At 37.5% G+C, this 22,586-nt stretch overlaps 1 protein-coding gene across 1 annotated transcript in view; it reads right to left on the bottom strand.

The window, feature by feature from the left end:
• LOC127443768 (amyloid-beta A4 protein-like) overlaps positions 1 to 22,586 on the bottom strand; it is a 39,864-nt gene that overhangs the window by 5,690 nt on the left and 11,588 nt on the right. The window contains exons 2-13 of the mRNA XM_051702628.1: positions 17,069 to 17,236; positions 15,339 to 15,468; positions 15,137 to 15,249; positions 14,704 to 14,894; positions 13,161 to 13,381; positions 11,491 to 11,658; positions 7,771 to 7,904; positions 7,538 to 7,612; positions 7,235 to 7,393; positions 3,128 to 3,256; positions 2,823 to 2,922; positions 456 to 650 (exon numbers count right to left, since the gene is read on the bottom strand). Of these exons, the coding sequence (XP_051558588.1) occupies positions 456 to 650; positions 2,823 to 2,922; positions 3,128 to 3,256; positions 7,235 to 7,393; positions 7,538 to 7,612; positions 7,771 to 7,904; positions 11,491 to 11,658; positions 13,161 to 13,381; positions 14,704 to 14,894; positions 15,137 to 15,249; positions 15,339 to 15,468; positions 17,069 to 17,236 (1,783 nt within the window). The remainder of the gene's footprint in view (positions 1 to 455; positions 651 to 2,822; positions 2,923 to 3,127; positions 3,257 to 7,234; positions 7,394 to 7,537; positions 7,613 to 7,770; positions 7,905 to 11,490; positions 11,659 to 13,160; positions 13,382 to 14,703; positions 14,895 to 15,136; positions 15,250 to 15,338; positions 15,469 to 17,068; positions 17,237 to 22,586) is intronic.

Genomic DNA, 22,586 nt, shown 5'->3' with positions numbered 1-22,586 from the left:
GAGAGAGACGGGTCATTGATTACTGGTTCACTTTATATATCGTTAATTTCATAATGACATCAGTGTGCCGCGTGTTAATGAATTGCTCATTGTTCATGTGTATCTGTTGACCTGGCACAGACAAATATACAGATTTGTCTCCAGAAGTGAGCTTAATCTGACCAGATCTCCCTTTGGAGACATTTGGGATCGCCTCTGTTTTTTCTTTTAATACAAAAAGTTTTCTTTAACGGCCACCAATTAGAAATCTACATAAATGTGTGTGTCTTTGTGTATCAAATGAAATGACCAACATTTTCAGAAGTCCTCACTAATTAAAAAGGCACATAAATTAATAAAATCATATTTTTCTTTAAGTCTGCTGATATAAACTGGTTTGTTTGAAGTCATTACATAGTATAAGAACCACTGCACTCACTGATATAGTGAATGCACGTAATATAAAGTGTGTATACCTTCATTTTGTGTGTTGGGCTGGTTGAAGCTCTCGGGGTGGATGAAGCCGATCCCTTGCATGTCTTCAGCGGGTGACAGGTCGAGACTGGCAGTGCTGTCGGGCATCAGGGCATCATTACCGTAACTCACCCGCACATCACTCTGAAGATTCGCCAACTGAGCAGACATTTCCTGCTGCTCACGCTGCAACAGTTCTGACAGATAGAGAGAGAGAACAATGTCAGATTTTCAACAAAAACTTTAATTTTAAAGTGAAAATAAAAACTTTTTCATATTTAAAATAAAAACTGTATTTTAAAGTTGAAATTAAAACTTTTAACTTTATTTAGCTTAACTTAAACTATTTTGAAGTTGAAACTAAAAAACTTTTAAAGTTGAAATAAAAACTGTATTTTAAAGTTGAAATTAAAACTTTTAACTTTATTTTAGTCGAAATAAAAACTATTTTGAAGTTGAAACTAAAACATGTTTAAAGTTGAAATAAAAACTGTATTTTAAAGTTGAAATTAAAACTTTTAACTTTATTTTAGTCGAAATAAAAACTATTTTGAAGTTGAAACTAAAAAATGTTTAAAGTTAAAATAAAAACTGTATTTTAAAGTTGAAATAAAAACTATTTTAAAGTTGAAATAAAAACTGTATTTTAAAGTTGAAATTAAAACTTTTTACTTTATTTTAGTCGAAATAAAAACTATTTTGAAGTTGAAACTAAAACATGTTTAAAGTTGAAATAAAAACTGTATTTTAAAGTTGAAATTAAAACTATTTTGAACTATTTTTATTTTAAAGTTGAAATAATAACTGTATTTTAAAGTTGAAATAAAAACTATTTTAAAGTTGAAATAAAAACTGTATTTTAAAGTTGAAATAAAAACTATTTTAAAGTTGAAATAAAAACTGTATTTTAAAGTTAAAATTAAAACTTTATTTTGAAGTTGAAATTAAAAAACATTAAAAGTTACAAGTTAAAATAAACACTTATTTAACAATCCTGTGTCATGCAAAACACTTATTTATATTCATCTGTTGTGGGTGGGTAAGATGGTAGAGTGTTATTTTGTTGTTGTTTTATTATTTCTGTTTATTTTAACTTTAATCTGTGTCACTTATCTCTATCAATGTGTCCTAATTGGTGTAATAATTATTCCATTAGTCTTCATTTGTGTAGATTTGTATGTACTGATGAAAACCAATAAACATTTAATAAAAAACAACTTTTATTTAATTTGTAAACTTTTTAAATGTTTTTCTTTTTCTTTTGTGGCTCAGTATTTCTTCTTTTTGCTGTATTAGAAAACATGGACAATTATAGGGACATAAAAGCAATATTTTAGCTTTGTTCTTTCTCTCGTTTTCACATTTTAGATAACATAATATATTATTAAAAAGATTAACTTGTGTCCTCAGGTTATGCATCAACACTGTTAACATTATAACCTTCCCTGATAACAATAATAATGTACTTTTCCTTTCCTGATTATTGAAGATGCATTTTTGTAATAAAACAGCAGCATTAACTTCTCTTTCTAAAACAAGCCTAGTAATCAGTCTCAGTAAACCTTTCAACCCAGTTACCATTACTTTTTAGAATATCTTAATAGACACCTAGACAAGTTATGACCTTGAGTAGAAAAACTGTCATCTATTTAGACTGTAAAACATTAAACCCTGTTACTTCTCTATAGATACAGTTATATATCACGTCACATATTAATATTTACTCATTTAGCCTGAGATGGCAATTAACTAACAGTTAAAGACATGAATTGTCTAACAGGAAGGTTGAAATCTTACAGAAATTCACCTTAAAAAACACTTTTTGAAATGGAAAAGGTCTCGTCATAGAATGATCCAGATTTACTGTCAGAACTAAATAGGTAGCATGATCACAAAACAGGAGAAAACACTGTGGTGAGCAAATGAAAGAGAGATGGCAAGTCGAGCGGATTACAGGGAAAACAACCTGCTGATCAAAGATTTAATTACAGACGAGACTAATGCAGGACTGAAGCCAGAGAGAGTGTAAGAGAGCGGATCACAGATGGCACCGTGACGCACTCGGCACAAATAAACGGCAGTAAATGAGGGAGAAGCGTTCGGTGATGTCAGACATTTCTACTTATGCAAGAACATTGAATATGCATCAGTGGATAATTGAATCATGTGTTTATGTGATCTAGTTAAAAGGGTCGAATTGCCTTTTATATCTGAGGTCCACTTAGAAGGTCTTTGCGCTGAAAATCGTAGTGTCACTACTGCGTTACCTGATGTGAATTTCATGCATATGTTTATTGGGCGTCAACTGTTTGTCATATTTGTTTATTTATGAAGATACAGATGAATGTTTATGTTGATCAGAAACTCACCGACTTGGTCTTGAATGTCTTCCGCGACTCCAGGCACCTTGTACAGCAGCCCGAGAGACTGATTCATCCGCTCCTCGATCACACGCAGATGGGTCAACACCTGAGGTCAAAGGTCAGGAGGGTCACTGAGCCTTTAATCTACTCAAATCCCTAAGTCTCAGATCATTCGCAATTAGTATCTCTTAATGGGTTTCAATCAACGGCTCATTTCCAGTCCCTAGTGAGCTGCCTTGCTGTCTACATAGGCAGTTGGGTTTGTTTTTCTTGGCACACTTAGAATATAACAGGGTTGACAAAAAACATACCTGAGGTCGAATCTGAGCAGCTTTCTTGGGGTCAACCATTCGCACATGTTCAAAGTGTTTGAGCGTGTGCTGTCGGTCTTTCTGCTCCGCCCGCACATACTTCTTCAACAGACTGAACACGTGGCGCGGCTACAGAGAGAACAAACAAAACAAAACAAAGAGAGGAATCAGTGATGCCCTCAGAGGAGAGCAAAAAAACAAATGATCAACTGTTATCATGTTGGCTTGACAAAGACCATTCGTACTAAAATTTCGAACGGTAACTCCTCCTAGAGCAGGGGTGAGCAACTATTTTGGTAAAGGGGCCACATCGGGCTTTAAGTAGTGCATAGGGTGCATAGTATTGCATAAAGTGAAAATGCATAAATGAATGTTTGCGAAATTTGCCGTCTTCTGCCTGTTTCCATTCAAATGGCCTTTTATCGATAAAAATGGTGTGTGAGATGACGTCATGCTTAAAAAAACTGTCGCATAAGTTTTGGTTTATCACAAAAGAAATCTGCCCTTAAGCCGTTTGCATACAGAAATGTGTGTTTATCGCTAACTGTGTTCCTTTCGCATCCCAGATGTCCCTAATTTTTGCCCCCCGAAGTCTTTGTAAAATGGAGAGAGTATTGAGACAATTCATCAAAATTAGACAGCTTACTGTCATTTTAATTTCACAAATAAATGCAATCAGAAGAGAGCAGTTGCTCTTCTGATAGGACTGTAATATCGGTCCTGATGTTGCGTCTATCGCAGGTTGCCACTGGTTACGACCCGAAAGCCAATCGTCATGGCCCTGTTCAAGAAGGCAACCTGCACCAAGTAGTGGGGAAATTTTCGGTCTTAATATAAGGAGCATCCATTGATGTGTATATGCTGTGTGCACAGATATTAAAGAAACATTGATGCAGTGTAATATCAGAGTTTACATATATGATACATTCCTGATATTCAATAAGATATTTTGAACAATCATCTAATCTAAAGCATCGCCATCACAACTGCATTATGTCCCGCGTATTTGTCCAGCAACGTTTAACGACCAACTGAACTTGATTGTCATCTAAAATTAATTTTAGTGTCATAATGCAATTTACATTTTCTGAAGAAGCTCAGCAAATGCGATCCGAGGTAAAGAGGGTTAGATTTAAAATATTTAAACGTTTTAAAATGTTCAAAAGCTCGTTTTCTGAAAGTGAACTCAGCATTGGACAAATCTGATAGTTTATAGTCTTGAAAAAAGTCTAGAACATTCTGAGAATGTCATTCAGATGACTTTATTCGTCTACAGAACAGGGTAAAGCTAATTTAAGTGCGTGTAAAGAAAAGTCAATTATATAGAACATTATTTTTTTGTTTGGTAATTTATTTTATTTAATTCAGGGAATTTTGCCGTCATTTTTTCAAAAGTTAAACAATAATTAAGCTAAACAATAATTTGATAGAATTGGGATATATGTTAGTGTTCCAAAGAAGCACACTGAAGCTTTTCTCCTAGTTTGTGTATTTCTTTTTAATTTTAAACATCTTTGTGCACAGAAATTATATGTGTTTTGTATTATAGGCTAATTCTGTGACTGCCGTTTATTATTTTGAACGGTGTGGAAAAGCAACTTGAATAAATAAACAGATAGCTACCATAATTAAATTAATCACAAACAGTGGCCATTCATTTGTTCTCCTTGCACTTATCGATGACAGGTGCATAATACGAGATATTTGTGTTGGCACTCCTGGAAGTGTCATGACACAGATGTGTTTGCAGCATCAGATCTGTGCAGGTATAAAATATTAAGTCGACACTTGTGAAAGTTTCCATCAGCTTTATTTTGATGCGCTAAAACTTTTTTCGCAAAAAATCTTTGGATGGAAACGTAGTTAGTGATTACCCCTCCACGTGTCAATGATGCTGAGATCTAATTTTATATTTAATTTTATCACTGAGAAGCTTTACCTGCAAACTTTGTAGCACCAAAGTGGCCGTATAAGACTTTTCCTTGAGTAGAATATTGCACTAGAGAGCGTTTAGTTTGTTCAAAAGGGAACACGAAAGCTAGAAAGAGTGCATTCCCATGCATGGTTGCCAGATTGCACAAAATAAGTATAACATTAGATGGAATATTTCCAATTTGCGCAAGTATAAATCTCTAATTGGGGGTGTTGCATCTCTTATCTAGCAACCCTGAGCATTATAAACGCTTGTGGAGGCATGTTAGATCCCAATGCAAGATATGTGAAATATCCAATGAAAAAAACGCTTTTAGGATAAATGAGCCACGGGCCGGGGCCGTAAGTTGTCCAGGTCTGCCCTAGAGCTTTCCAGCTACATCCACCAGAATTGGTACAGACCTTCAGACTGTTCTGGAATCGTATGATATGTTTTCTCTAACTGATCGAACTTACGGTTTTTGCACAGCGGACAATCAAAAATTGATAAAAACCCTGTCGATTTAAATTGACAGAATGTTCAAACGGGCCAACGTTTATGAATTCAAATTCCCACTGTCATTTAAGGCCTTTAATCTGCTCTCTCTCCATCTATGTAACGGTTTATCTAATTATCTACAAGTCAGTCTGTCTATCTATTTTTCTAGCAAGCTGGTCATTTGTCTTACTGTATTGTCTGTATAACCATCAAACTTCTACTTTAAAAACCAGTTTAAACTTTCAGACAATGTTTAGTCAAGCCAACATCCAGCACTACCTATCTAGTTTAAACTTGTTTGTTTGTTTAAATTAGAGATCGACCGTGAGTGGATTTTGCCGATACCGATAACTAAGATCGCTGAAAAGACTGATAACCGATTAATCGGCTGACAGTTTTTAAAATTGATGCTTTGAAGTGAGAATAAAAATATGGATGAATATAGTCAATGATGAAATATTTCGATATTCAGAGTAATACGTAGGAATGGGAAAAAAATATCGGCAACTATCGGCACCGATTTTTTTACAGATAACTTGCTTTTTGGAACTATCGGTTATCTAACACTATCTATCAACTGATCACTACGAGCCACCGTGATGCTTAACTTAGTAAACAACACTAAACATGAAAGACTCAACATTAACTGTGATTTAATATAGTAGAAAACGTGTCATGGACAAATTGAGTTTTCTATGAAGGACCAGGATAAGCTCTGTAGTATGAGATTGTGATTGGAAAGATATCTTTTATTTTAACCTCTTTAGACATTATTTTAAGTCTGTGAGTCGGTCTGAACCGATGTAAGTTTCAATTGTGTTTGTGTCTCTTGATATAGACTCTGTTCCAAACCCTAGTGAGCTGCCTAACAAGACAGCATGTTCAAACAGCAGGTACGTAAACGTGTTTTTTCTTTGTTTCTGTTGAACAGATCCATTTGGTTATGGATTTTGATCATAAATATATTTTATTATGCACCACTAGGTGCCTAGCACCAGTAGTTTTATTTATTAATGTCTGGTAATTAATTACCAGATTTACTGCCAAAACAATCATATGACAAAGTGTTGGGCATTTATCTGTTTCTGGCATAAAATAATAATTATTTGTAAATATATAAATAACAGTTCCGGTACATATGAACATATAAGTGAGGATAATAAGCCTTATTTAAAATAATATAAGCCTTTTAAATATAAGCCTTAAAATAATGTGTTAAAGTGAAGAATGTAGGACAGAAATATTTAGCTGTTGCATAATATAATATAATAAAATATAATATAATAATATTCAGGTTGGCTGGGTTACAAAAACAACAGTGTATATATAAAGTTGACCAACAAGTATTTCTACACCTGTGCAATATTTTCCAAGTTTTTAAAGCTTTAAAGGAAATGATATATCCCAATTGTATTACATGATTCCCAGTTCAATATGAATAAATGACTTATTAAAGTGCATGTATATTTAGCACACATTCACCTGACAATTCATCGTCAGCCATAACTATGAGCAACTGAAATAGTGATGCTAAGTTCACTCGTTAGGTTTCATTTCAGTTTGAATGCTGCCTATGTAGACAGTAGGCAGCGAAGCAGCTCGCTAGGTTTCGAAAGAGAGCTGATGTGCAGATGTTGAGGAGGTGATGACAGCGAGTCAGAATATCGATGTATGTATGTTAATATAAATGTATGTACTCTGGGTGGATCGTCCTGCAGGGCGGCGAGGTAACTCTCCAGGGCGAGTCGGCGTCGGTCGTTCAGAAGCGCCTCCACTCGTGCCATGTGCGTCTCCACCAGCTGCTGTCGCTCACTAGCGGCCTCCTGCTCCAGCACCTCCGCCTTCTCCTGGAAATGCTGCGCTCACAACGACAAATGTAAAGAAGAGGTGAGAGACTAGAATTGTGCTTGCAGGCCTCAGGGGAGTTTATATGTAATGAAAAAGGCTTCTTTTAAGGGATTCGCTTTCATACTGAATGTAAGAGTTGTACGAATATTCACCTGGATGACGGCTTTCTTGTCGTTGCGTGGCAGGCTCTTGGCCTGTCTCTCGGCCTCTTCCCATTCTCTCATCACCTACAAACAACACGACAGCAAAGTCACATGACTATACGTCCTTTGTTGTCAGTGTCCACTAATCATAAATGTTGCAAAAACATTGTTCATCAGATGATTTTGAAGATAAGCAAATGCTGTAAAATGTCTGTCTCTTGAATTAGTTTTTCTCGTAATACCTGTGACATGCGCTCACGGTGTTTGGCCTCCAGACTCTCTTTGGCCTTTAAGAAATGAGTGTGTTCGTTCTCGTCTGCGGGGGTCTCCAGGTAACGGTCCACAGCGTCTGGCGGGCTGGAGGAAGGAGTGGGCACTGCGGAGAAAGTCAGACACTGTTAGACCTGTTAAACCATGAAACCAGGTGAGTGTTGATGCAAGAGAGGTTAGAAGAGATTAGAAAACATCCAACTGACCACTGTGTCACTGTGAACTGTGAGACTCCAGGCGATATGAACATATTAGAAATATTTTGTCACGGTAAGGTCGAGATGCCCGAACAGTCAGAACGTTTACTGTCAGTAAGTATACATGACACAATACGTAATTGAACATTTGAAGAAAGGACGACAAATAAGCCGGGTTAAATTCACTTTTAGCTTAGGGTTGCCAGCTTTCTGCCAGCCAAATATTCACACTGACATGACTTGTACAGTTTGCGGTCAAATTTGACCGAAAACAATAAATGTGTAATTTTTTTATTTTTATGAAAGAAATGTAATAACACTAAATTTAATAAAAGTAAAAACACTAAAGTTGTGCATTTTTGGGGGGATTTTATGCTATTTAGATCTAATCTACCAATACATTTCTCAATTACATCATTACTTTGCATATGCAAATAAGCTCCTTTATGTTATTTTCACTACAGTAAAAACCTACACTTCTAGAAGTTGTTACATGAAGAAAATATGAGAATGTGTCATGTATTGGAGGCAGATTTTATAAAAAGGACAATTACATGAGTTGACAATCATGTCATTACAATAATAGCCAGTAGATGGCTGCAGAGATCCACTAATTAATTATTGGTGTGTGTTCTGCATTGTGGATGTGTTATGTTCATACCCATTCACCTGTGTGTGTGTGTGTTTGTGTGTGTGTGTTTTCTGCATTGTGGCTGAAATATGAATTTTATTTGAAAGATTCCCCCAAAATTGCCCTGGGTTATAGTCTTGCCCATTCATTCCTGTGAGTGTGTGTGTGTGTGTTCTGCATTGTGGATGTGTTATAGTCTCACACATATATTTGTGTGTGTGTGTGTGTGTTCTGCATTGTGGATGTGTTATAGTCTCACACATATATTTGTGTGTGTGTGTGTGTGTGTGTGTTCTGCATTGTGGATGTGTTATAGTCTCACACATATATGTGTGTGTGTGTGTGTTCTGCATTGTGGATGTGTTATAGTCTCACACATATATTTGTGTGTGTGTGTGTGTGTGTGTGTGTTCTGCATTGTGGATGTGTTATAGTCTCACACATATATTTGTGTGTGTGTGTGTGTATGTTCTGCATTGTGGATGTGTTATAGTCTCACACATATATTTGTGTGTGTGTGTGTTCTGCATTGTGGATGTGTTATAGTCTCACACATAGATTTGTGTGTGTGTGTGTGTGTGTGTTCTAGAGGTCTGCAACCCGACCCGACCCCGACCCGACCCCGACAGGTTCACATGCTGGATGAATGTCTTTGACTGTTGCAACGCACCTCGCTGCTTCTTCAGCGTTTCGCACAGGACCAGCACATTTTAAACACCGTTTCAAGTTCAAATTAACTTCACATTTTCAAAAACACATGACAAGACACCTGCGCTTTGTTTCATTTGTTGCGCTGCGTCTAGACTGTTTTTAGCACAGGTGTCACAAAGATTCAACACTCTAAACAAGTTCAGGCTGCAAAGAAGGGACTGTTGCATTGTTTCATATTATTCCAGATTGTTCTGCACCAAGCAAAGTTTCAGTGCATGAACGGTAAGTCAATGTTTTGTACTGTGGGGTTGCCGTGCCTTGTTAAAACTCTACATGTTTCAATACTGTTCCTAATGTTGCTTATATGCTTACAGAAAATACAGCCTATAGCAACAGTACTTGCAAGGAGAAGAATTTATGAAGACAGTGAGTGATTTCGGATACAGGTTTAAAATATGACGTTATTGTTCGGGTCGGGTAGGGTCCCACATGGTCTCTGGTACGGGTCGGGTTTCATTTCAAGGTCCCTGCAGACCTCTAGTGTGTTCTGCACTGTGGCTGAATGATTGATTTTATTTGACAAATTTCCCCCAAAATTGCTCTGGGTTATAGTCTCGCCCATTCATTTCCTATGGTCGGTCATTTTATTCAGTATTCTGACACGCAGCCTACACTCATCAAATCCAGTCCAATTTTTTATTGTCTTCAGAGGGAAAATTTGGGAAAAGTAACCAAGTCTCAAGCCATATAGACAAAGTATTCCATCTTAATTAAAGAAACAAAACTGATGTTGGCCAAAAATGACCGAACAGTGCACACGGGTTAAGCATGTTAAGCCATTTCTTTTCAGTTTTTAAATGTACTAAAAAAGACAAATAAATAAATAGCTATGGTCTTCCCTGGCCACTGTCTTAGTAGTTCAAGTAAACACCTTATAATGGGGTTTTATGGGCGAAAAAACATTTAGAATAGTGCCTTACTTCTCCTTGGATTCAAGTTGTTGTAAAAAGAGTAAATCACAATGGTAGGAAACAATTATCATGCACTTGAAAGTTTAATTTTTGACAAAATGCTGCAGTTTTAATTCCACACAGAAAACACGACAGAAGGGTTAGGGTTGCTTTCTGACTGCGCTGATTGTTATTGGTCACTTCTGTCAAGTGGAGTATTAGTAGTGTCTGTGTTTGAAGGTTGTGTTTTCCATTTGAATCTGTCATTTTTAACATTGACAATTTAATGTGAAAATTATTCAAATGCAAATAAATACTGAAACATGCTGTTTGGGCGTGACGCTAAAATACGGGAAAAACTACTTCCCGTGTGGATTTAATACCGTATGCAATTCTGTTTCCTTAAATACAAGATGAGTCCGTATCATACAGGCCAGATGGCAACTCTTTTCATAGGTCACTTGTCTTTTGGAGCATGTGTGCACAACGCAGAGTCCAGATGTGGTTCGATTAAGGTGTATACATGCTGGACAAAGCCGAGCTACAATTGCAATATTTAGATTCGTTACTCCAACTACGCAAAAATCGGACTGTTATGATTTCAGTCGTACTAAACCGTTTACATGGCAAACTACTGCTTTAGTCTGACTGAAATACAAAGTTTAATGTGCATGTAAAGGCAATGAATGGTGCGGTTTTGGCGAGAACAGTGGAACATTTAATGGAACATTATGGAAGTTTCTGTCCTGCACCCACAAGTCTCTATGATGTTCTGCTCTCTAGATATGACTGGAGCAGTTGGATGACATTTTTGACAGATAAAGATGTGAAGACACAGTGAAGAGAAGTTCTGAGCTCAAAGTTTGTACAGCTGATAAGATGCACCTAAAATAAATGTGTATAAAGAGATTTTATGCATGCAAATGTGAAAGATACTGTCTTACAGGAAGGACATTCAAGGACATTTATTTTTGATAATAAGTACCCAATCCAAGCGCAACAAGAGAGGAGCAGTGTGAAAGTGCTGACGCTTAGGAACGAAGAAAGAGTTCACCAAAAAAAAAGAAAATTCTGTCATCATTTAATCAGCCTCATGTCATTACAAACCTGTCCGCTTAACATCTCCTTTTGTGTTCCAATGAAGAAAGAAAGTAATACGGGTTTAGAACGACATGAGGGTGAGTAAATGACAGATTTTTCATCATTGGGTGAACTGTCCCTTTAAGAAAGGTTAGTCACACACACCACCTGTCGGTGACTTACACACACTGCTGCAGACGGACAGACAGTACTCCTCTGACTCAAAGTTATTACGGTTTCCTCCACAGCCTCCGTAGATGAAGGGCACGCAACGGCCCTCCTCGCGCACAAAATACCAGCGGGGCAACATCGCCCGGCATGGGCCCGTCTCAGCGCTCGCAAAACACACCTCTGACACGACACACACACACACACACACACACACACACACACACGAGATGAGACGATCAACACAAAAAAAATTATAGGGCTGGGTGATAGAGCTAAAAAAATAAAATCACTAATTTTCAGTCTTTTGACTGTTATATATTTATACATTTTTTAAATATTTATACATACATACATTATATATATATATACACCGATCAGCCACAACATTAAAAGCACCTGCCTAATATTGTGTAGGTCCCCCTCGTGCCGCTCATGTTGCCACCAATGGGCTAGATGCCGGGCCGCCTTCCCCTCACGCTTGCCGCGGGCCTGGGAAGACAGGCCGCCAGTGACGCCGCCGCCCCACGCGCCGTGGACTTTGCAGGAGCGTGAGCGGCCGACTGACCCAGCCCCTGCCTGGGCTTTCCCTATGAACACTACCCCGCCCCTTTCACGGAGCCCCGTTCACCGCGAGGATGCCAGATTCCCCCTTTTATTATGAACACTATTCCCCCTTGGACACTTTACGTTTATTATTGTTTCCAATAAATGCCTCTCCGAGGCTTGACGCCACACCCACTGTGTCTGTCTCTTGCTCACCCTGCCACAATACATATAAAAAATAAAAATAAATAAATATATATATATATATATATATATATATATATATATATATATATATATATATATATATATGGGTAGCTCAGCGAGTATTGATGCTGACTCCCCTGGAGTCACGAGTTTGAATCCAGGGTGTGCTGAGTGACTCCAGCCATGTCTCCTAAGCAACCAAATTGGCCAGGTTGCTAGGGAGGGTAAAGTCACATGGGGTAACCTCCTCGTGGTCGTGATTAGTGGTTCTCACTCTCATTGGGGCGTGTGATAAGTTGTGCGTGGATCGTGGAGAGTAGCGTGAGTCTCCACATGCTGTGAGTCTCCGCGGTGTCATGCACAACGAGTCACGTGATAAGATGCGCGGATTGACGGTCTCAGAAGCGGAGGCAACTGAGACTTGTCCTCCGCCACCCGGATTGAGGTGAGTAACTGCGCCACCACGAGAACCTACTAAGTAGTGGGAATTGGGCATTCCAACATTAGGAGAAAAGGGGATAAAAATAAATAATTTTTAGTTTTTAGGGCAGTAAACAGCGATATTAAACGACATATATTTGTACTAAAAACATTTTAATATATGAAAAATATTTCACAGAGATTACAGTGAACATTTCTGAGTTATAAGCAAAAAAATGGAATCAGAGTTTTAAATGGATTCATTGAAACAGCTGGTTTGAACTGGTTCACGGAAATGAATCGAACGTAAGTTTTGCTACATAAGTTTAAATAAGAGACACTATTTAAACATCTCTGCGTTAACACTCTCATACTTGCGAGACAAGGAGGTAAATAGCACATTAAAACCATTTCTAATATATTGTGTGAGCATTCAATATATCACCCAGCCATGTCGTTTGATGTGATATGAGAAAAGTAAATGATTGGATGAAACACATTCGCTCACTCACCTCTGACGACTTCCTCCACAGACTCTGTGGTGGTGGTGGTTGTCATGGCAACACTGGTGCTCTGCCCGTTGTCACTGCGCTCGTCGATGACCTCGTCGTCTTCATCGTCTTTCTCATCCTCGTCTCCGTCCTGATCGTCGTCCAGCGGCTCCTCCTCTTCCTCATCAGCGTCTTCATCATCCTGAACTACAGCAGCTTTGGTTTCTGTGTCTGGAGCCATACTGAAGAGAACATTTCATTTCAAATATTGAACACATTTATGACAGTTCCATCAAAATCTGAAAACCCTTGAACTCCAATCGGAAGATATGCTTCATCAAATCGCCTTTCACATTACGTGCAGAGTTATTTTAGTTTTGAAAATGTATGTGTGTGTGGCATTGAAAACACAAAGAAACGCTTAAGTTGACAATTTGCACCATCAGTTATATGGCCGTTAGCATGTCATATGTAATCTGTAATTCAGATTATAAAAGAAGAAATTCAAAATGTGAAAATTTTAAAATGCAGAAATTCAGATCTTATAGACAGCAGGCCACAGGTCAAGCTTCCGGGTTCCACAGGGAAAAGTTGCAGGTTTCAAAAAAGTCGAACGGAGCATTCTGACCAATCACAGAGCTGCTACGGGTTTCTGACCTCAGTGAAGTTGCACCCCATAAATTGAATCATTACCAAAACTATACCATTCCTCTGTGCTGCGTTTGTGCTTAATTTGTGCCAGTTTGTGCCGCTGAGAGAAACATCATAACGTTTTCCTTTCTTTGTATTTATCGAGGCTACACCCCATGTCTCCATCACTTTTGTCCCTTGTTTGGAATTCAAGCTGTTATTTCTAAGGAAGGGAAATAGTTACAATGTTTCTTTCAACAGCACAAACTGGCAAAAATCAAGCACAAATGAACGGCACTGGTTTGGAGTGATTTGGACCACATGGGGTGGAAAGTGACATCACACAGCCAAAAAATAATGTCTAATATCTCAAACACCAAACCGGCACAAACCAGCACAGACGAATGGTATAGTTTTGGTAATGATTTAATTATATGGGGTCACGGAGGTCAGAAACCTGTAGCAGCTCAAATTCAAATTCAGATCTTTTTGTCATTAATCTAGCGCTATAGAAGCCAACATGCTGTTTGTCACAAAAAGGAAAAACTATTTTTGAACACTCAATAAATCGATTTTAAGAACTATCAGCCAATGAATTGGTTATCAGCCTTTTCCACTACCTAAGTTATCAGCAAAATCCAATATTGGTCAACACATGTGTGTGTGTGTGTGTGCGCGTGTGCGCATGCGTTTGCTTGTCTGTGTGTGCGTGTGCGTATGTGTGTGTGCTTGCGTGTTTGTTTGTGTGCGTGTGCACGTGTGTGTGCGTGCGTGTTTGTTTGTGTGTGCATGTGCATGCGTGTGTGCACGTGCATGTGTATTTGTTTGCGTGTGCGTCCGTGCGTATGTGTGTGCTTGCGTGTGTGTGCATGTGTGTGTGTGTGTGTGTGTGCGTGCGCTTGTCTGTGTGTATTTCGGGCTTGTGCACACACACCTGTTCTCTGTATAGTCAGCTTCTGCTCCCCCCCACCACACATCTGAATCATCTTCCTCTGCCGCCGCGCTGTCCGACTCTTTCTCCGTTTCAGTGGGGCAGCACACGAACTCAACGCCACGGAAACGGTCGATACCACATGGCAACAGCATCCCATAGTCATGGAGATTCATGCTGCGGTCGCCACAAGACTGCAGAGAGAGAGCGAGCGTGTGATTGAACGGGTCACAGTCAATTCTGAGCACACTCATTTGTGTTTACAAACAAGACAAATATCAATATCAAACCTGAAAGTACAAAACCTCTCTCAAAGTCAGTCAATATAATGAGCCAGTGAGCAAAACACATTCAGACAGCTCACACCGGGAGACATTTATTATCAAAACATTCACATCTGTGGTGCTACAAAACCACACAAAACAAGCAGACTGACCTCTTTGGCGACGGTGTGCCAGTGCAGGTGACTCTCACACATGTCCATTCGCTCTTGATGCAGGAATTTACACTTATCAGGGACCAGCAGAGCGTCGCTCACAAACTCCCCGACTGACAGACAAACACACAGCACATATTCAACACTGACACATGTGATTAATGCAACAGAACGCTGTATAATTAAACACACGCATGCATACCCAGGCAGCGGTAGGGCACCACGATGTGCATGTGGCTGCGGCACTGCTTGTGCCCTTTCTTGCACCAGTCCCAGATACTGACGGGCTGATTGGCCTCCACAACATTGGTGATCTGCAGCTCTGGATACACCTGAACAACACAAGAAGAGAGTCATTTTAAAGACTGCTTTCTTTTACATGATCTGTTTTATAATCTGTCCTGTCATAGCAACATTTTTCATGTTCTCCACACACAGACAAAAATAAAACAGAAAATAAATAAACATCTGAATGTTTTTCAAAGTGAAATTACATTAATAATATTACAATCAGGTTTCTCATCTTAGTAGGCCAAAGGTCATGTCTTGAAAAATCCTGGTTAACATACTTACGTATTCATTTTTATGGGGAAGTTTTTGTGTTTTTTGCACTGCATTACAAAATTACAAAACTCTCAGTTGCCTCCGCGTCTGAGATCGTCAACCTGCGCATCTTATCACGTGGCTTGTTGAGCACGTTGCCATGGAGACATAGCGCGTGTGGAGGCTTAACGCCATCCACCGCGGCATCCACGCACAACTCACCACGTGCCCCACCGAGAGCGAGAACCACATTATGGCGACTACGAAGAGGTTACCCCATGTGACTCTACCCTCCCTAGCAACCGGGCCAATTTGGTTGCTTAGGAGACCTGGCTGGAGTCACTCAGCACACCCTGGATTCGAACTAGCGAACTCCAGGCGTGGTAGCCAGCGTCTTTACCACTGAGCTACCCAGGCCGCTGGTCATCAATGACAAATAAGATTGTTTGAGTTTACAAAAAAAATTATAAATATATAATAATAAAAAATAATAAAAAAATTATATATATATATATATATATATATATATATAAAAACACACGTTTCAAGTTTGTAAAAATGTAATCTTTGTGTCCATATAATGTAATTTTTTGAAAAACATTTCTAGTATTTTATAAAAAAATAAAAATTAAAAAAAAGTGAATGACTATAAAAAATGTCATGTGGTGTAACCAAGTAAATGGAATTAAAATACCATTTCCAAAGGTAAACTTTTTTTGTACAAATATCAGGACTTTTCTTTTTGTCAAGAACATCAAGAAGTTTTCTCAGGGTTCCTCCAATTGACCTGAACAAAATGTGGTTTTACATCAAAATGTCAAAATATCTGATCTTTTTAAAAACTTCACACACAGTCATGAGGGTCTAAATGGGTCTTCTCTGTTTTATGTTTGTTAAATGACAACAGAATGGCTTCCTGTATGTTTATTACACCACCTGACTTGGATTTACTATTTTCTTCAAATATTAATAATATTTTAAAACAAAATTGTTTCAAAATAATACAGAAATATAAAGAAATAATAATAAAAGATTATTCTGCACTATTTATGCCAACATTTAATACAAAATAAATGTCTTTGCTTTTAATGAGACTTTTATATATCTTTATAAATATATATATATTTTTTTTTATTTTTTTCAGTGTCTGGACGGTTACACCAAATGACCTTTTTTACTTAAAGCCCCATAACAAAATATCAAAATGGCATAAAAACATGTTCATCATACAAGAGGTGTATTCAAATAACTTATTTGTTTGAACTGCATTTTAATGTATTTTTGAATAACTTAATAGATCCAAAAAAAAATAAAGTGTCATTGACCCATATATTAAAAAAGCAGAAAACAAGATAAAGTCAGGTAATGTCTCTCGGTCTCTCTCTGTACCTCTTGGCAGTACTGTAGAATTCCCTCTTTAGTCCCGATGCAGCTCTTGGTTCCAGACGGATCGGGTTCCCATTTTCCGGTCTGAACGTTGATGTGCACGTTGAGTTTGCCACAGAACATGGCCACCTGCGGCTCGGCCAGCAGTCCTGTTCCTGCATCTGACGGCACCTGCAATAATCACAACAAAACCACCACGTCAGTAACGCAAACCAACATCTAATACAGCATTAATCCTTTAAGCCAACATGAAACTTCATATGTAAATGATGTATTTCAGACTGAAACAGCATATTAAGAAAATAAATACAGGGTCAAGACTTGACTTTTTTCCAATGGGAGAGACCTACAATAAGTCAAGAAGTGAAATACACATAAAATGTGTCTGATTTTGTTTCCGTTTGAGCACATATTGAACTTGAGTGTTTTGTAACCTTGAAGACATTCATCAAACACTTCTTTTTTTCCAAGATCAGTGTACTGAACTCTTATCCAAAAAGTGTTTACTTCATGACTCTGAGTACAGAAATGATTGTCACAAAGAGTGAGTAAATGGTTACTCAATGACCATAAGTAAGTTTTATGGGGCACAAACATTGAGTCTCATTCATGAAGCGTGACTATATCAGAGGAAAAACATATTTCTCAAACATTGCTCTTTCATAGCTCACATTTCATTTAAGTCACCTTCAGGTATCAGCACTGAGACTACTGCTCGTTTATGATGCTATTTTTAACCGATTCACAATCAAAATGCAGTTCATTAGCGAGGAATTCTTCTTCATTTGTCTGCAGGTCGTTTTCAGCTCGAGTCTGCGCCTCCATTACTATGTGAGAGGGTTTTAGTAAAGGCTGCTCAAAGAAAGCATTGTGTCGTAAATAAAGGACAAAGACAGCGGAGGGGGGAGCCAGGAGGACATGCTAGCGGTTTGTGTTCACTAATCTTGTTAGTAGACTGAATGTGTTGGCAAGAAGACAACGTCCTGTTTGTGACCAGACCGCTACAGTATGAATAGAGTGAGATACTGGAAACATCTGATACACGGACTCGAACATACTCTTTAACAAACACACACACACACACACACTTTAGCTGTTTGGTGATTCCATTTAAAGTATATAGTTTAAAATATTTAATATAAAATTTAAAGATATATATATATATATATATATATATATATATATATATATATATATATATATATATATATATAAAATATTTAATTTAAAAATGATTATTTAATATAAAAAAAAAAGCATAAATCTGTTACAATGAGGCACTTACAATGCAAGTGAATGAGGCCACTAACCTTATTAACTTTTCTTGGAGGTAGTGAAGGATAACAATGTTTTTAAGAAATTTCCGTCAGGTTTTAGAGAAAATCACAGTACAGAAACTGCCCTTCTTAGGGTGACCAATGATTTACTGATGGCGGAGGATGCTGGAGAGTGCTTCATTTTAGTGTTGCTTGATTTAAATGCAGCGTTTGATACAGTTGATCATTCAGTTTTAATTGATACATTGTAAAAATGGGTGGGAATATCTGGGGTGGCTTAGACTGGTTTGTTTCCTACTTGATGAACAGGAAATTTGTAGTGTCTGTTGGGGGTGAGATGTCCTCCTCTTCAACAATGAATTGTGGTGTGCCGCAAGGATCCGTGTTAGGGCCAATATTGTTTTCTCTATATGTGTTACATCTTGGTTCTGTGAAATATGGGAGTCTATTTTGAATATCACATCAGGAAGTTAGTTCAGTCTTGTTTTTATCAGTTGAGGAACACTTCCAAGGTGAGACAGGTCCTGAGTTTTAGGGATACAACTAGGATTTGAAACATCAGGGGCTAGTATCCAACCATAAGCTATTAATACAAAGAAATAAAAGCTATGTACATAATATTTAGTTTTCTACATAGGAGGGGCATTTTTGTCCTTCTAGCCTTTCATGATTCACCTAAAAAGTAAATTAGTGTTCCCTTATTTTTTAAGGGGGGGGGGGGGGGCTACAAAATATACAATGCATCTCTAGAATTAAAGTATTTACATGACCTCACTACAAGGTATCTGAAGTATTTTTGTTATTTTCCATCTAAGCATCTGTAACATTTAATCAACTCATCAGTGCTGTATAGTTGTTTGAGATGTTTGATTTCCTCCATAGCGTTTTAAATTAGAAAATTCTGAGTAAAATTCAAATGGGTCACAAAGGTTTTGACGTAAGCACAGAGCTATCGATGGAAACCCACTAGCCCAGATAACGAGCACGCTCCAGAGAAACAGCAGGATAGAGCAGAGTGAATCAAGCCTGGTTTTCATCTGGAGAAGAGTGCAACTACGGTACGCGTCAATGCCTCGGGTCGTCGAGAGCTGCGGTGCCAGGCAGCTTCATGCGAGTGGTTTTGTGATGGCTCGCGTAACACTTGTCCGAAAACCAGGCTTGAACAGTGTGTTTCAGATTAAGAAGCATATTTAGGGCGTATAAAGAGCCAAATGGCAGATGAATATCATTACATTAGCAGGAAAACCGCTACAATAACAAGCACTAACTCCAGCTTCAAACACCTGCAATTTCGCACAAACATCCGGGGCTCGATCTAATGACTTTGACCTAACGACGCACCTGGGATACAGAGAAGCTTATTCATGCTTTTATTTCGTCTTGCCTTGATTATTGTAATGCACTGTTTTTAGTGTTAAATCAATGCACTTTAGCATGGCTACAATCAGTGCAAAATGCTGCTGCTAGTCTTTTGACACGAACAAGGTCTTTTAATCATATTACTCCAGTTTTAGCTTCTCTGCATTGGTTACCAATTCATTTTAAGGTTTTATTCTCTTCTATTACATATATGGCATTACATGGGTTGGCACCTGAATATTTAGCAGAACTGTTAATACCTTATGAAACAGTTAGACCTCTTAGATCTTCTTGTGAACTGCTGGCTGTTCCAAGTTCCAGATACAAAACAAAAGGTGACAGAGCATTTGTAGTGAACGCCCCACGATTATGGAACAGCCTGTCCCGGGATATCAGATCTGCTGAATCTGTGTCTGTTTTTAGGTCTTGTTTAAAAACTCATTTTGTATAGACTTTCTTTTACTACTTTGTAAATGTTTGTTCTTACCTTGTGTTTTACTAAGTTTGTTTTGATTTTATGTTTTGTTAAGCACTTTGTGCTAAATTGCTAAAAGGTGTAATAAAATTGTATTTCTGTGTATAGTTTTATAAAATAATACAACTTCTTTGCTATGATGATGATGCAATGCTTATAAACCCTTAAAGCGATTTTATCAGACTAAAATCATGTTAACACACATATTGTTTACGTCTTGTGTCTATACTTTTGAAACAGTGAGTATTTTAACGTTTACAGATTGGCCCCATTGACTTCCATTGTAAGCGATTTACGGTAACAGATTTTTACAATAACGAGGGACGATTTTACTTAACTTGTATTCAACCCAGAATATTCCTCTAATATAAATAATTATTAATAATATAATTAGTACATTAATTATAATTATTGTAATAATTTAATGTATTCATTTATATATATATATATATATATATATATATATATATATATATATATATATATATATATATTTAGGGCTGTCAATCAATAATTGTTTTTTAATCAAACTAATTACATGGTGTACCGATTAATCAAATTAATCGCAATTAATCAAATTAATCGCAATTAATCGCATACACAAATATTTGCTAAGAAAGCCCCTCAAATAACAATAATTCAATATAAAATTAGTAAATTATAGTAAAATAGTTATATTTAAATAATTATAAATAATATATATTAAAAAATAATAATACAGATAATTAAAATGCATTTAATTATTTTGGCACACAAGCATTAAAGACAACACAAACAGTGGCTTTAAAATGCAATACATTGTTTATTTCCATATTATTGAACATAAGCCAATCATTGGTCTACAGTCCACAGCAATCCATTTTACAACTGAATTCGTCAATCAGTCTGAAATACATTTATTATAAGGGCTTGTTTAAGGACGTGTCAACGTACACCTGCATCTCGGTTGTGTTGCGTCATAAACATACCGTTTTAGGTAGCTGTGTCAAGTTAAATGTTTTTAAAAGTTTTAAACATAGAATAACAAGTCTTGAGATCCCTGTGATTTGTGCTCCATCAAGCTGTGTTTGTACGCAAGAACGTGTTCTCATCTTGTGCTGTCTGCTGTCTGTAAGTGTGGTTTGTTGTCTGTATAAGCTGCGTGTTGCCTATACAGCAAGTTCTGCTTACTACACCCTAACACACACACAAGACTGATAAAAAGATGCTTTGCGTTCCTTCATGGTTAATAATATGTACACTCAATCTCCCTGCAAAGCTGCAAATCCCAAACACTTCACACACACACACACACCTTGCAGTTGGCAGGATTTTAAGTGTTTCTTCACACGCCAACACATGCCATCACAACGCACCGACATCTGTGAGCTCACAGGGTTAGACGGGGATACAGGATAAATTCCCATAAAGCCGACGGTCTGTAAACATGACGGTCTGCTCAGAGAAGCTCTCACACACTTGAGGGTCAAACATCACCGAACCAAACACCTTCAGACAATCAACACCATAAAAATTCATTTCCTGAAGGTATTTTAAGCAGGTGTGCTGGAGAGAGATGAGCTGCTGTAGGCAGATCTATAAATCATTCTCTCTTTCTTATCTGAACTATCTTTTATCCTGTCACGCTTCTTCAATAAATCTGCATTAAGTGATTCTGGATATAAATGTCGCAGTATTAAGAGTTGACCTCATTTTATAATTGTGCATTGCTTTGATCGCAAATACTGTGTCAAATTCCGTGACATTTCGTGTTTTAAAGTTAATTCTATTTTTATAGCGATTCCGTCTTGTCTACATCTTGGAAATACTGGGGTCCTAAAACACTTCAAGCACATTTCAAAGACCTTAAAATAGAAATGTATTTACTTTCTCAAAACATGCGCAATTGCACTCAGTTCATCAGTGCACATTATTACAGAAATAAAGAAAATCTTTATAAAATGTTATAACTTGCTCCGCCTCTGAAACAACTTAAAAATAACATCAACCAATAGTTTCAAGTATATCACACTATGATGACCATCCATGAGAATGAGATTTTTTGTTGTTGTTTATTTTTTGCATTTCAGTAATGAGAATTTTGGAGAAAAGGTGGGCGGGGCTTAGAGAAGGGTGACTTGTGATTTCCACAGAGAAACGAGAGCGTAATTGACTGAGCTTGAAACTGCTGCTTATCCTCTGAGCGGCTGCTGTCTGATCGTATACGTCCCGGAACACCTGCTGACCATCTGTTATCTGTTATCAACAGCTGAGAGAGAGATATCAATAAACGATCTGACCTCTGACCTCCTCTAGTAACCTGAGACACTGATCGAGTAGATTGAGGGTTTACATAGGGAACAACACAAACTACACTAAAACACACTAAACAGAGTGTAAACACTGTGACTCTGACGCTTTCATTACAACT

Source organism: Myxocyprinus asiaticus, chromosome 7 (assembly GCF_019703515.2).
Source record: "Myxocyprinus asiaticus isolate MX2 ecotype Aquarium Trade chromosome 7, UBuf_Myxa_2, whole genome shotgun sequence".
Taxonomy (NCBI): Eukaryota; Metazoa; Chordata; class Actinopteri; order Cypriniformes; family Catostomidae; genus Myxocyprinus; species Myxocyprinus asiaticus.
The sequence above is the reverse complement of the archived record's forward strand: the minus strand, read 5'-3'. Positions and strand labels throughout refer to the sequence as shown.